The sequence below is a fragment of the Melanostigma gelatinosum genome (genome assembly GCF_949748355.1).
Source record: "Melanostigma gelatinosum genome assembly, chromosome: 2".
Lineage (NCBI taxonomy): Eukaryota > Metazoa > Chordata > Actinopteri > Perciformes > Zoarcidae > Melanostigma > Melanostigma gelatinosum.
Window position 1 is genome coordinate 430554 of NC_136635.1, and position 16497 is coordinate 447050.

Here is a 16497-nt window from a genome sequence, read left to right on the forward strand (position 1 = left end):
AAACAGGGATTGAAAACATCTATCGAGGATCGATGTGGCTTACCCTGTCCTGGTTCGCTACTTACCTCCTGGGGAGAGTCCACATCGACTCCACTCGCTTCGGTCTAGTAAAAGCCGGAATGGTGATCATCTGGATGGGAATCGACATCGCTGCAGTTTTCTACAACCCCCTGAAGATGGTCTCGGCTATCGTCGAGGCCATGCTGGCGTTTGCGGCCCTGGCGTATCTCGTGGTCATGACCATGGCTATAAAAGAAAGAGGAAGAGGGCGTTGGCTCCACAAGATCGGCGCCATTGCTCTTTGGGGCATTGGTTGGGGCATAACTGTCGCCATCTACTGGGCGGGTTCTGAATCATCAATCGGGATAGCAGCTTGGCTCATGATGTATGAGCCTCTGTTTCCGAGAAGGGATGGGCCTACAAGCCCAGGCCTAACACCTCCTCCAATGGTGTTGGCATCTCCATGGCTGCATTCTCTGGCTGAAAGGCGCTCTACAAAGCGCTCCAATACTGAGAGGGGGCCTTAAAAAGAATGAAAATAAGACCACCCCCTGCTTGCTACGCTTGGCTTGTAAAAAATGCGCTGAAAAATGTAATAATTAATGAAGTCTTTGTGTTCAACATCATTCAGGCGGAGGCCCGCTGTATCTGCTGTGGGATCCCCCCGGAGCAAATATGGCACCTGTGGGAGGTAAACCAAGCCCTATGGTGCACCCGGTGCTACCTGGGGCAATTCCCGATAGGAGCAGCCAGCGGCCTCTACTGCAAAGGAAGTACCCCTTATATGCCTGCAATGAATGTGGTCGACTGTATGGAAGTAGAGGCTAGGGCAAAGCCCGTGTGGAGTTCCGCTGGGAGAACCCCACCAGGGGTCCTGCTCTACACTGATGGTATATACTGCCCAGTATATACAAAAATATGGGCGTACCCTGATGGCATCCGAGTGTCCACCACCCACCTCACCGATGGCCATTTCGTCGTCATTGGACCACGCCTGCCCGCCCTGCCGTATCAACTCCAGAAGAGGATAACGACGCAGCAAGCATCACGGGTGTGGAACACCGAGACGTGGGTAGCCAGACAACGATCGCAGGGATAATACCAAATCTAATGGGGATGTGGGGATACGACGAGGACTGCGGCGAGCTGGTGGAGGTTATCCCTGAAGGATTAGCGGGTTATCGCGAGTCCGAGGACAAAGCATCAACCAGCCCAGTCCCTATCCCGGCCTCCCTCTCCCCAGACAGCATTCTGGACCAGAATGTGTTAGCCCTGGTATGGAGCCTGGACGAGCAGATGAAAGATGCCAAAGATGACAACGCCCTCCTGGATTTCCAGCCACCAGGCCTGGATGGCATGCTGGTGATCGACAGCTGGGAACACGTATCAGAGCCGGAGGACGACGTTCTCATCATCACCGCCGAGGAGGACGACGAGTTCTTAGAGGATTACTTGGGGCACGATACGGCAGCCTGAGACATCAAGAAGGGGGTGTCAAGAAGAGTTGACCCCTCAGAGCTGCCTCGGTAACATGTGAGCACATTCAAGGGAGAATCAGGATGTAAGAGCACAAAGCATATACTCAGAATAAAGTGTAATCAAAAGATAAAGTGTATGAATTATATAACGAAATGTTTAATCAATATGTAACGAAGGTTTAAAATGCATAGAGTGATTTAACTATTGTAATAAGTGTTTAACAAATGTTCTGTGCAACTGGAGCTAAGATAGAAATGTAAAGTCAGAATGACTTGCGATAAAAGTAATAGTCACAATGACTTTGCAGAAATCAGAGGCAGATGTTGTGGGTGTAGTTAGGAGAAGAGTGTTGCAAGGAATGAGTCAGAGGCAGGAAGCCTGGACTTGTATGGACATGTTCAAGAACCCAACGCCCTCTCCAGAGGGAGGGGGGATGAGCTCATGTATTGAACAAGGGGGGCTGATTAAGCCCGAATGAGGAATATAAGGAGACGTTTGCAGGCAGCAAACTGGGATTTCAACACGAGTGCTGTCCAAATGCACCAGATGAGAAGATACGGACGATTGCAACTGATGTATTGAGGACTTCGTCTCTGTTCACGGAAAGAAGACCGCTGTTCGTGGACAATAAGATTCAAAGATGGAGGTTTTCCTCTCCCCACTGCTCGATTCTCAACATCTGGACAACGGAGAAGACGCAGCAGCCCGAGAAAGACTTTGTACTGAGTTTTGAGGACTGTTAACGGACTCCGTTGCAGAGCAGGAGGACCGAGGGTCTGGCCAGACCCTCGCTCCTAACAACTCCAAAAGAACCTTTTCATCGCACCATTGAAGATCCAGCTCCAACCGAGCCGTCTCGGCAACTAAAACTAATGAGTATAATCAGAGAAGAAAATTAACGTAACGAATCGAATGTAGTGACATTTTATGTGAGCTGTAGCTTTAACCCTTGCAAACTAACCAAATATAACCTGCAATAAATATCTAATCTGCATTTAAAGTAAATTTCTCAAGTGCATTAATTTGCTCAAGTAGTAAAAAGTTCCTCGTGGCAGTAAAAAGTTAAAGCCATTGTATGTCTAACAACTGAGTTCTGAAAGGTTATCCTAGAGACCGAATCCACTTAACAACCCCTTACGGTTTTAGCAAGAAGTAATCCTAGCCGTTAAAACCTAACCTGGCATTTACCAAGAGCACGGATCCATAAGAGGGAAGCTGCCATAACCGACGCGACTGGTAGGAGCGCCCGGGGTCAGGGTGGCCCCTCGACCGAGTGCACTCAGACCGGAGGAAGCAGGGTAGACGTCGGGAGTAACGGCAGTTAGAAGAGCCAGGCGAGTTCCCTCGCAAGAACACCAGCTCGACAATCTTTTAATAGAGAGCTGAGTCAGTAAGTAGCCCCGTATCGGGCCAGAAGTATCCCAGGATCTAACAATACCTATATATATATATATATACACATATATATATATATATATACATATATATATACATGTATATGTATATATATATATATGTATATATATATACGTATATATATATATATGTATATGTATATACATATATATATATACATATATATACATACATATATACATATACATATATACATATACATATATGTATATATGTATGGTCTTTATGGTCAGCCTTAGATCAGCATAAAAAGAGCCAGCAGAGCAGAGAGAGACAGGGGAAAAAATTGCTTTTTCCCCATCTCTAAAGACTGGGATAGACTTCTTTAATAGACCCATAGGGGTCTTACCCCCTCAGAGGTGGCATAGAAGACCCTTTGTGTGTTATCAGAAGACCGCATGAGAAAAATTAAAAAAACTCAGTGAGAGCTGACTGAGAGAGCGTGAACAGTAGGTCAGCATCCGCATTTGAAACTGAGACTGTTTCATTGAATTGAAATTGTTGGATGTGATTGTTGTGCAGTGGTGTATAAAGTACCCAAAAGCCATACTTGAGTAAAAGTAAAGATACCTTACTGGAAAACTACTCCAGTAAAAGTCACCTATTAGAATACTACTTGAGTAAAAGGCTTAAAGTATCTGATATTTATTGTACTTAAGTGTTGAAAGTAAAAGTACAAGTAAATGCTGTTAATAAAAAAGCAAAGGGTCAGAATTTTGAGAATTATGAAGTTTATTCTTTTAAGTGCTGTGGCCACCATGACCAAGGACATGGTGCCAAGCACCATTTGTCGCTGGATAATTTGTTATAAAACAGCGACAAATGGTGCTTGGCACGAGCCGTCCTCGCTCCTCCACGGGGTGATAGGACCCATGTTGCCAGGAAGGCGGAGCTTTATCCTGGAGCACTGGCCCAGGTGTCTCCCGTTTACAATCTCCAGGTTCCTGCCGTTAAAGGGACACACACACGCACACCAGGAACATGGCAGGGAACAGTCACACCCATGAAAATCCATCAATGCGCCGCATCGTTGTAAAAGCCGCAGTCTCAAAGCGTGTGAAAAAAAGTAGCGGCTTATATGCCGGAATTTACGGTACTATGAACTTATCATCATAATTCTCCGAAAAGCAATATGACATTATGAAGGAGTTGTAACAGTGCGTTTATAAGTATGCTCATTCCGACGAGAGGATGTAGAGGGCAAATGCATAATATTGTGTTCAGCACAAAAAATATCCACTTGATGCATCAGGTCAGTGTTGTGAGAAAGGACGCCTGCCTTGTAAACTCCTATAGGCCTGATTTGAACACAATAGGCAAAGGTTTTGCTCAAGCTGAATCTGCAATCGGGCGACTGCTACATCATAACTCGATCTGATCATCCACAAAATGACTCAAATATCAAAAGATGATCAATACTAAAGCAGCACCGAAAGTAACAACCCAGTCATTACTTGAAACTGAAAAATGTCCTGTTCATCTTCAAAAGAAGTTGGTTTTCAAAATTCCGAGAATTCAGTCTCGCTTTTCTTGGGCTGACGACTAGTCCTGCGATGCTAAATAGCCTTTCACAGGCCGCTGAGGCAGGTAGAGGTGTGTTCAGCTTCACAGACTGCTTGCGCACAGCTGGGAAGGATTTCCCTAATGCTAACTACTGCTAATCCTAATGTTGCGCTCTCGCGGCTCCTGTCAATCCTATGGTGTGGTGGCTAGCTAATGTTAGCCAACTAGTGCTGCACAACTGTCAACACTTCCTCAGCTCACTAACTCGCGAGCGATCCACTGGTGTTGGTCTTCGTCACCACCGTAGTTTGTTGCGGGAGTAGCAGGTGCTTCCATTTCTGCTTCCACCATGAAATCAGTCATCAGTTTTCTTTGCAAAATGTAGTGAAGTAAAAGTAAAAGTCAACAGAAATATAAATAGTAAAGTACAGATATCCAAAAAAACGACTTAAGTACAGCAATGAAGTATTTCTACTTCGTTACTATACACCACTGTTGTGAGAAAATTTTAATAAAACCAAGGCCTTACCATTTGTAAGTGGCTGAAACCAAACACTCTGGTTTTCTAGAACAATTTAACCCTCTTCCCCTGTCCGTTAACCATGCGATACAGACGTGACGAATCTACCAGAGGAGCTTAAGGTAAGTTCCCTGGGTGAAGACTTGGCAGTGTTAGTCATAAATGGTGAGATGTTCACAATAGGCAAAGCGGTAAGTAAGTAGCGGTAGGTAAATAGGGGTGGGGGAAAAAATCGATACAGCATAGTATCGCGATATTTTGCATGCCGATATTGTATCGATACACGGACGCAAAGTATCGATCTTTTATTTTATAAACTATAAAAATAAACTATTCTAAAAATCAAATCAATTACTTTTTCAGGCCACTAGATGGTGCTGAGTTGTTTTCTGGTGAGGTCAGCAAAGGTCCCGGGTCAGCGTGATTGGTAGGAAGTTGGTCAAAACAAAGATGAAGACATCTGGCCTCACAACGGGGTTAAATCTGCCAACAGTAGCCGGCTCATGGGGAGAGTGCAGCGCATAACTGGCTCTCTGCCCTCGACGTCCACGCATCGCAAGTTATACTGAGTTATGTAACTCTCATATCCTACTTATATAAGTTATAGTTCATATACTGAGTTCACACGTTTGCATTTAGTTCAGTTGGACTATGTAGTAATACAAACAGTTCAGTTTGTCAGGTTCATGCAACATTGATTGACATGACATTGTTGGTCAGTCTGTCTGCTTGACAATCATATTCTGCTGCAATAAAAATGATTGAAGTGAGATGAACAGACTGAAAACTTTATCTTATTAGATAAAACATGTTGACACAGTTTTCCTTTGGGGACATAATTTGAAGTTGAAAAAAGTAATAAATGGCAATATAGGCCTATGTTATCGCAATACTCAGAATATCGCAGTATCGTGATAATATCGCAGTATCGTGATAATATTGTGTCGTGACCTAAGTATCGTGATAATATCGTATCGCAGGATCTCTCATTCAGGATCATTCAGTTGAATAATGTGGACCTACTAATAATGTGGACTAGATGGTGTCGGGACTGTAAGGTCAGACTTACACATGCTCAGTCCCTCCATTAAACAAAGAAGTAACCCCCCCCCCCCTTACTTCAGGGCAAAATAAGTCCCTTGCATTGCTTGAAAGATCAGTTAATAGACTGAACAAACCTGGTCTCCCTCCCGACTCATGACTTCAGAGTGAGAACGAGATCCTGATGAATGTCCTGTGATCCTCTGATGACACGATGTAGTTTGATTAGATGCATCATTGTTGTGTAACTGTATCTTATCTGTATTAGTGTTGCATAATGTTAGACGTCTAAAGGTTTTGAAGAATGTGCATCTTAAAATAAAGTAATTCATTTTAGAAAAATGAATTTCACTGAATTGTCCTGCAGCTTTAAATTCAGTTCATTCAGGTGTGAAGTGATGTCAATCAAAAAGTCACAATATTATATTTTTGTCATCTAAAAAGAGAAATCAGTGAGCATGGACTTTATGTGGTTATTAAACCACTTGTTTCAGCTCTATTCTCTCTGTTAACATCATTGTTGGGACAGTGAATTCATGCGTTAGGATTCTGATCATTTTGGGCTCTTAGGTTTATTTTCTGTGTCTTCATTTCAGATGTGAGTGGGTACGTTTGTTCAAAGGAGTTGTGCTTTGCCTCGTAGTGCGCTTCATTTGCCGCTTTTATCAATAGTTACGGTTTCTGAACATATGACACACTGCCTGTGGGAAGAATTAACATAGAAGAGTCTGTTCATTCTTGCTTATAAATTATATTCTCTCTGAACACGTTTCTCTTTTTGGAGAACGTCATGTGAGATAACCTCTCTGATTCGCGCAATTTTCCTGCTGTTGTTTCTATTTCCTCATTTCTATTTTCCTCATTTATTCATTTACTTGCATAGTGAGTTTGATATTTTCACTTCATATTTTATCTTAATTCATGGAATAATTATTTTTCCTGAACTAAAAATAAAAATAATTAGCTCAAGATCCACCCTCAGGCTCCACCAGCATGGAGCCATTTTGCATGAATTGTGTTTCATTTAGTGTACGTTTGTGTGCATTGTGACCTCATGATCATATAGGCTTGTCGCCAAACTAGGCTAAGGCTACTCGTGTTCGCTGTCTATGGGTGAGCTTGGGGGTGTTCATGTTTATAATCACATTTGCTTACCCGTCGTTCTTTGAACTCTTTGAAAAGTTCGGGGTGTCTGTCTGAAAGGTGCTTTGACGTGTTGCCTCACTTGGTCTGTGTGGCTTTGAAACACGTTTTGCAGACGGGTCTCTGTAGGTCAGTGGGCTTTCCTTCACTGTCTTCCAGATGATACTTCTGGCATCTTGTTTTCCAACAAGCCGAGAACAGTCGGTAAAAGCTCCTGCATGTCTCCCCTGTGATCACTCGCTGTGAGTGCGCGCGCTGCCTGTTGCTGTGAGCGCGCTGGGCAGCCCCACCCCCTTGCATGTCTGCAGGCAGCGGCGCAGCCAGTGCGCTCTGATCGCGCGCTATTTTAATAAAGTATCGACACTAAAAATATGCAAAATCATATCGTTTTTAACGTACAGGTACCGCGGTACCTTTTTAGTATCGATACACCGTGCAACCCTACCGGTTAAAGTACAAACTCGCTGCCTAATATATGTGTGATTCCGAAATATCGATTTTAGGTCCTGGGTCCGGATGCAACTGCGTCTGGGTCCGGATCCGGACCGCGGTCCGCCAGTTAGAGACCCCTGCGCTACACCATCTACCCGTATCGAACTCATCTGAAAGAAAAATGGAGTGGTCCTCAGGAATTATATTCAATTGGGCAAGTTTAATAGTATTGGCCATGTTTCATGCTGTCTGGAGGCAAAGATAAGCATTCTCACGTTATGGGACTATTCAAGAACACGCCAACAGCGGAAACAGCCGATCAGTCATGCGAGTTTAATGTTTGTTATGTCAGAATTTATTCTACAAAGGCATTTCCATAATCCATTTGGCACATTAACTTTTAATATCTTGGCTGTTTTTGTACATCATTATTACAAAACAAATTTCCCTCTAGAGCAGCGGTTCCCAAACTTTTTAGGCCGCGCACCCCCTTCTACATCCCGACTGGGTTCGCGCACCCCCCCCCCCCCCCCTTAATAAAAAAAAAAGAAAAAAAGAAGCAACTTTTAAGCCTTCATAGCCGCATAAGAATCGGACCAATGAGAGAACAGTTTGCTCGCGCGTGGCATTTGTTTACAAGATTTAGTCCGCTGTTAAATGTTGCAGTGTGAACACAAACTGCAACATTGTATCATATTAATCCCTGAATCGGAACAAAGCAAATGAACTGAAGGTGTGAAAACGCCCTGAAACACTGCAACAAAGTTTCAATAACTTTCAGTGACACAAGGCGTCACTTTTAAAGAACAATACGGATGCGAGGACACACGCACAGGCTCAGAGGCAGATTTTCACATTTAATTTACAATTAATGAGCTACTAATGTAGCCAGGATGTCTTCGGACAAAGCGTCGATGCGGCGCGACACAGTGTTGTTGGACACCGGGATCATGTCCAACTTTTTTGCTTCTTTCTCCCCAATCATACATTCCACCATCTCTCTGGCAGCTGGCAAGCTCACGTCTTCGGCGATTGTGTGCGGTAGCCCCTTTCTCGCTATTCTGTAACCAGATATGAAGCCCGTAGTGCGTCATTTATGGACCCAACACATGAATGAGACTCCAGTTGTTTTTGGCTGTTTTGTAACTCCTCCAATTTCGATATAAACAATGTAAGGGGCTTTTGACTTGCACTGGCATGCTTGGTGTTCAGGTGGCGACGTAAATAAGAGCTTCAGACTGTTAGCCAGAACCTCACTGCACACCACGCACTGTGGCTTTGGGGAATCTGCGTTGCCAATCCAAGTGAAGCCCAGACACAGATACTTTTCATCATATTTCCTCTTTTTTTCCCAGTCTGATGCTCACTCTCGTTTCCTCTTTTTCACCTTGACTCCGCGATGGGCCGATGTGCTCCCGATTTGTCTGTGCTGCAGCTCTCCGTTCCCCTCGCCTCCGATTCCTCTCTCTCTCTCTCTCTCTCTGTCCCTCTCCTCTTCTACGACTGATAGCTTCAGATGTCCCACCTGACAGTTTTTAAATTAAAATTACATTTTTTTTTTATATTTAATATTATTACACCATCAGACCGCCATTACACTTTTCCTCTCGCGCACCCCCTAGAGGCAGCTCGCGCACCCCCAGGGGTGCGCGCACCCCACTTTGGGAATCCCTGCTCTAGAGTATTAAAGAGATCTTGACTCTCAGGGCTAGTAACCAGCATTTATGAAAAGATTGTCATTGCTGTAACCATACATGATTTTAGTGTTTTGTGTGTGTGTGTGAGTGTGTGTGTGTTACCTCCTCCACATTTGACAGTACAGTCCTGCCAGCTGCTGTGTGTCCAGATGTAGAGATGCTCGTCACTGTCCTGAGTTGTGTTCAGAGACACTGTGTACTCATAGTGGATCCCATAGCTCTGGTCATGAAAGAGCAGCACCTAGGGGCACAACAGAAGGGTTGAAGAAGAGTTCAGCCTTACGTAAAGCTGATCAACCTTCACTCCGTTTATCTGCCTTCCATCTTCATTTGCAGAACTAAATTTGAAACGTAAGCAGTAGGTAATAGTAAGCAAACACCACCAAATGTACAGTAGATTGTACCTATTAAACAGTATATCAACACAACTATCATATTTACCAGGGGACCTGGTCGGTCTGTGCCGTACTAAGCCAAGCGGCAATGACTGGTTTTCACTACTCCCTCACAGCAGGGGATAACCACGCTGCAGTGGTTTTTATTGCTTCGACCTCAATCTCTGTGATTTGTGTTCCTGTTTGTACTTTCAGACCTCAATCTCTGTGATTTGTGTTCCTGTTTGTACTTTCAGATGTCACCCCTATTTTACTGGTAGCTGTCAGCTTCATCAAGTTACAACCAGTTCAATATAGACATATTCTGCTCTATTTGGTCAGCATATCAGTTTTGAATATTGTAGGGAGGAATGGTACTTAGGTCAATTGATGACTCTAAATTGCCCTTTGGTGTGAATGTGTGGCTGAATGGTTGTCTGTCTCTATGTGTCAGCGATGTGATAGTCTAGCGACCTGTCCAGTACACTGCCTTGCCCAATGTGAGCTGGAATCAGCTTCAATCCCCACGAGACCCTGAATAGGATAAGTGGTTGCAGATAATCGACGGATTGATGATGCAGTGAAATTGGTGAAATCATACCTTACTAACCGGTCTTAATCAGAGTTCATTAATAATCATATAATGGAATATAATTAAAATTCACATCAGACAACTAAACACTTTCAGTAACAGTAGATCTTTCAGTAACCAATAAAAACAATGGCTGATACATACACAAGTCAGCACTAAACTATCTTTTTGTTGCCTCTATTTATAGGTCCTGCTTGACTGAAATGGCAGTTTAAATATATTTTAGACAGCCTTTTTAAACTACATGCCCTGTGTTTGTTTCTGTTTTTGATGTATTTTAGGAAGCCTTTTGTAAAACCTTGGCCAGTGACTACATTACATTTACATTACAGTCATTTAGCTGATGCTTTAATCCAAAAAAGTCACGTTTATCCAAAGCGACTTTCAGATTCTATCAGGGTAGGCACAACTATGTGAGCAATTTATATCTTGCTCAAGGACACATCGACATGTGACTAGCAGAGCCTGGAATCGAACCGCCGATCCTCTGATTGAAGGACGGCCCTGCTCTCCACTTAGCCACAGTCGCCCTACTACAGATGAAAAATAGCCTTTTGGCTAATTTTGGCATTTTCTTATGTCAACAGTGGTGTACAAAGGTATTACAATATTAGTCAGGAAAATGTATTACATTATTTGTCAAGTTATTCAATTATTGGGTTTATTACATTTTCTATCAAATTGGGTGTGATTTTTATTAACTTTTTAGGATATATTATTGGGGGCTAACCTTTAAAATCCTGTATCATTTGGGCTGTTATCAATGCCTGATCAGACAATTAATCAGATCAGAATTCGACTCTTAGATTAGATTGTCGCAAACATAATGCAAACTGCAAGGATAGGAAGACGGATGGAATGGCTGCTCTTACAGACATCTTTGTATAGAATGAACATGTCTTGCCCAACGACACATCGACATGCGACTAGACGACCCTTTTCTCCACAGTGCCACAGTCGACACCTATAGTGATCTGGTGAGTAGGGATTACAGAATCAACACAGAATGTCATCTATTTTGACTGCTTGAATCGAGGAACAGTTCCCATGTGGTGCAGTACAACCCTGTAGGGCAGGGGTCTCAAACAAATTTTCACTCCGGGCCACATCAGCATCATGGTCGCCCACAAAGGGCCGGTTGTAAATGTAACTGCTCATAACATATTGTTAAATAGCTCTGCATTTGATTATTGTTTATTCAAGTGTAAAAATATTGTACATGCAGTTATATAAATGTAAAAATATATTTGACCACATTTCTGTTATTATAACTTAAATCCTTTTAATTTAGGGTTGAGAAACCCACATTACTCTATCAAAGATAAAACTATTAAAGAAAATATCAGACAAATATCAAACAAGTTATTACAATAACTTTGTTAAATGCTTAAAATCCTTTCAAGGGTGCGTTTGCACAATCCCACGTGAAGTATTTCATGTGTTGTAAAGCCACGTTAAAAGTAGTCTTCAATGTACTCACATACATTTCCATGTCAAATGTACAGTAACCAGCCAAACAGCTGCTTCTATGACTGTGTGTTTAAGTATCTCATCATTTTGAATTTCTATTTCATAACTTTCAATCTCATAAATCTGACTTTCTATCATAGTTATGACTTTCAATCTCATAACTTTGACTTTCTATCATAATTTTGACTTTCTATCTCATAATTATGACTTTCTATCATCGTTATGACTTTCTATCTCATAACTTCGACTTTCTATTCATTTTTTTTTTAGCTGGCGGATTCGCGGGCCACATAAAATGACGTGGCGGGCCAGGAGTTTGATACCCCTGCTGTAGCGCCTCAATGCTTGATGGAGTCAATGTTTGAATGTCCTGTTTCACCACAGGGATGTAGACTGGTGCAAGTAAAATTATGCTATGGTCAGCTGATCCAAGTGGAGGGAGTGACATGTACAGTAGGTACAGGAACTGGGCCATAACACTTATCTAAGGTCTTATGCATGCTTGTGGCACAGGTCACATACTGGTGGTAGTTTTTTAATGATTTGTACATAGAGAAGTCGCCTAGGTTGAATTTGGGGTGAATCTGGTGAGATGGAATCCAGTTTGTGCAATTTGTTGGCTAACGCTTCAGTGACTGTCAACATTTGCACATGGATGAATGTAAACAACTATATGAAATAGCTGGGGAAATTCATGTGGAAAGTATGTGGCAAGAGGAAGAGAGCAAGGAGTACAATGTATTGCACCAGCCCTTGTTGAACTAGATTCACACTTCACCAACCACCCTCTTTTCCTGTTCTCTATTTATCTCGATCCACATGACATGGTGTGGGGAAGCCATCAACAGCAGACTCACTCATTGTTACTCACTACATCGTCCAGCCAAGTTTCAGTAAATACCAGCATATATGCGTTCCTGTATTCAAGTTTACATTGGCTTGCATTTCATGAAGTTTATTTCTGGTAATACGGACATTTCCTACTATCACAACGGTCAGTGGAGAGGATCTTTTGCGTCTCATCCCTCCTTGTTTTCCCCACTTACGTCTGCTTTTTCTCTTGTGGGGGTTCTTTCTCCATGATAATTTGTAGAGATCGCTGGTGAATGCAGTATCTCTGCTAGTATATTCCACACTTGGTCAATAGCACCTGCCGATGGACGCAGCATAAGGAGGAACTCCTTAGACTCCTTTGCCAAAGGGGTTGAGCAGTTGATCAGATCTCCATCCGCACAAAGCATTGGTTCCCACAGCTAGGAGGAACAGCACAAGCATGATAAACTTGCTGAGATAAAAGCATTTTAATGTCATCATGTATAAAGGCTTTGCTTTGCTCGTTTGTTCGTATAATGTTGGGATAGCAGTTTGGCTGAAGTATTTTCGCCCCGGTAAGACATACCTTGAATCCAGTGTTTTAATCATTGCTTTCTCGATTGTCTGTAGCGGGACCATGTCCTTGCATAGCTGGACATGCAAGGACATGCTTTTCTTGTCATATGCTGCCTCGAGCAAATGCCTCTTCAAGCGATGTCTGACCCTTTGGCTTCACCGTTTCACTCGCGCCAACGTTATGCCGTGTTCACACCGGTCGCGTTGATTTTTTGACGCGCGTCGAGATTACATACAAAGTCTATGCACAGACGCGATGAGACTGGCGCGCCGCGATTTTGCGATGGCGCGGCGCGTTGGACGCGTTATTGCAGTGCGGTGGACGCGTTGGACGCCGCAAAATCGCCAACTCGCGAGTTGAAATTTTTCAACTTCAGCGACATAATCGCGTGACGCTGTGGCGCGATAGCCTATCAGCGTTGAGTTGCTCCCCCTGTCATCACTGGCTTTCTGCCGTTGTTGAATCAGGAAATAAATCCTGTAGCCGTCTGTGTTCACCCAGAGCGCTACGATACCTCATATCAACAGAGACCGGACCAAACTATGTGTATGCATGTGTGTGTGTAAACCATACGGTACAAACAATGAATAGACGCTGCCGTATTTACGTCTACGTGACGTTATTGAGTGCTGGTGGAGCTGCTACGATGTTAGCATAGCCTAGCACCGATCCATCAGAGCTCCATTGAGAAGACAAGTAGCCTACAAATCGGCATCATTACGTAGTTATTTCGGAGTCCCTTTTTGTCGGAGAAGACAAGTACAAATCGGCATCATTACGTAGTTATTTCGGAGTCCCTTTTTGTCGGAGAAGACAAGTACAAATCTGCATCATTACGTAGTTATTTCGGAGTCCCTTTTTGTCGGTTTATTGCCGTTGAATCACAGCCAAATCAGTTTATTTTGTGTTCCTACAGCTGTAGTAAACAGCGACCGGTGGCTTGCTAGACACAGTGAATACAGCTCGATACAATCCACGGAGCTCCTCTGAACAATATTATGAACCAGATATGATGGCGTTTGGCATTCCGATGTTTGAGGGACTTCCACAACACGTACAAAGCAGCAATTGTCCTTATTCCTTTCACGGTTGACAGCGGAAATAAATGGCGGCCATGTGAACGGCTTCCAGGACGATAAACCACGGCCCCTCTCCGGCGCTACGAGATTTTGCGGCGTTTGGTGTGAACACGACCGGCGGCGCGTTGGACGCGATTGTGCAGTGCGTTGGACGCTTTTTTGCAGTGCGTCAAAAAATCAACGCGACCGGTGTGAACGCAGCATTGACTGGTTGACGGCCGTAATCACACTCTTGGTATTCCAACACATGTTTTCTGCTGAGGTGATGGAGTAAGTTGCCACCAGCGGCAACAACAGTGGCTCGACAAACTTTGCAATATATAGTCTTTTGGACGTCGGATTTTTTTAAACCAAAACACTTCCAAAACAGCAGACACAGCTCCTCTCTTGGGCACAGACTCTATTGGTGCATCTCCGGTCTGTCTTTGTTCATCCTGCATCGCTCCTTTCTGTTCTTTAATGTAACGTTACTGTTGCGACGGAGCCTCCCGCTGTTAACAGACTGTTGTGCTACCGGCTCGTGAGCTGTACCCAGCATACCGTTCCGCGGTATCATTTTATAAATGTACAATTATTGGTGTTACAAATTGTTTATGTGTCACAAACTGTTGCGTCATGGTGTTTTGCCCTGTTAAAGAGCGTTAGTTGTGGGTTATTAATTGTTATGTTATAAAGTTATAACCATGATTAGAGGTCCCTCTCAAAACACTTAAGACAACTAGCTCCGACCGCAGCTCCCTTAGCGGCGAACAATATATTTTGCTGCCTGTTGAAGAGTGACAGCAGTTGTTGCGGCTATGCACCAGTATGGCGGTGTGTGAAATATTGATATCATACGGGAAATTAAAACCGGTATACCGCCCAGCACTATGATACACGTTACCAAAACACTTAAAAACACACAAAAACCAGAGCACAGCACGCGCATGCCAAGGTGCTCCTCACAAGCAGCGCACCTGCATACCAATTATGTAACGCGGACCCGCCAATGTGATTTCATCCTGCATTTGACCCATCCATATGAGTCAGTAATGTAGAGTAATATTGAGCTTCTGTCTATACCACCCCCCCCCCCCCCTAACGAAATTGTTGAAAAGTTACCTTTTTATGACGGCAAATCAATGTCAGCATCCGCAAGCACAAGTGAGATCCACGCATGTGTAGAGGTCCCGCACGTGCAACTTAAACAGCCGTGCATGCAATACTTTTGCGAGCGACTTTACATCACTCCGTGCAGAATATCTCTGCTCTGCTTTGAGCATGAGGAGCGTCTCCTGGGGTGCAAACTCTATCACTGCTCCTCTGCTCACAAAACTTTCACCAGCTGAGAACAAGTGTTTTTCCTTTTGACAGTAAGTGGGCAGACCCAGTCACCATCGTATCACACTACCCCGACTCCTCCCTCCAATCCCCTAAATGTACTTAGTTTGAAAACCTTCTCATGTGACATGCACAGCAACAGAGTGTCCCTGCGGAATACAAACTGCTCCAGTCAGATAAGCCTGTTGCCAATGGTAGTTGCATTTGTACCCTTTTACCTGAGTTTGATCCTGTTACCAGTCTGATCCATGTGGGAGGATGCCTAAGAGGAGGTAAAGACCTTGAGCTCTGTACCATACATCCTGTAGTGTTAGATCCTAAGCAACCCATTACTCTTCTCATCAGAGAATATGATCAGAAGCTTCTCCATCCTGGCCCCGAGAATGTTCGCTGGGGTCCGCCGGCATGACTGGCTCCTTGGGAGACAACAAGCCTTATTGTCTAGACTGCAGGAAACTTCATCCCCACATTAGAAGACTTACCCCCTTCACGACTCCGCCTATTTAAGCCAGACTTCTTTTCACCATCAAAACGGCTCTGCATGTAGCTCTCAGAGGTGAAACTGACACAGACAGGGTACTAAGGACATAGAGCTTGACATATACCTATTATAGAGGTGGAGGAAGTAATAAATGCAAAGCCCCTTGGATATGTATCCTCTGACATTTTTTACCCTGATCCAGTCACCCCTAATCACCTTTTCATGGGGAGGCTGGACCCATCCCTTCCGCAAGCCATATTCAGAGACACTGAGATCCTGTCCAACCGTAGATGGTGCCACAGTCAAGTTATGGCAGACCACATCTAGACTCAGTACATAAAATAATAACACCTCTCTACTCTTCTGCCAAGGCAAAAATGATTCACTGACACCCCAAACCTTGTTATATCCAGAGTCGTCATGGTAATGGATGTCAATGGATATCATAATTAAGGGGCAGCTGTTGCAGGTCTGGAGGCAGAACTGTCTGAGGAGGATCAGGAAGTGTGAGGGGTCTGGCTTGATTCAAGCTTGATTGTCAGAGTAAATAGTTTATTTTG

The 16497-nt window shown here is 43.7% G+C and overlaps 1 protein-coding gene across 1 annotated transcript in view; it reads right to left on the minus strand.

Moving 5' to 3' along the window:
- The window catches only part of adamts17 (ADAM metallopeptidase with thrombospondin type 1 motif, 17), a 270965-nt gene that overhangs the window by 56895 nt on the left and 197573 nt on the right, over positions 1–16497 (minus strand). Inside the window, exon 18 of the mRNA XM_079292165.1 lies at positions 9334–9472. Coding sequence (XP_079148291.1) covers positions 9334–9472 — 139 coding nt within the window. The remainder of the gene's footprint in view (positions 1–9333; positions 9473–16497) is intronic.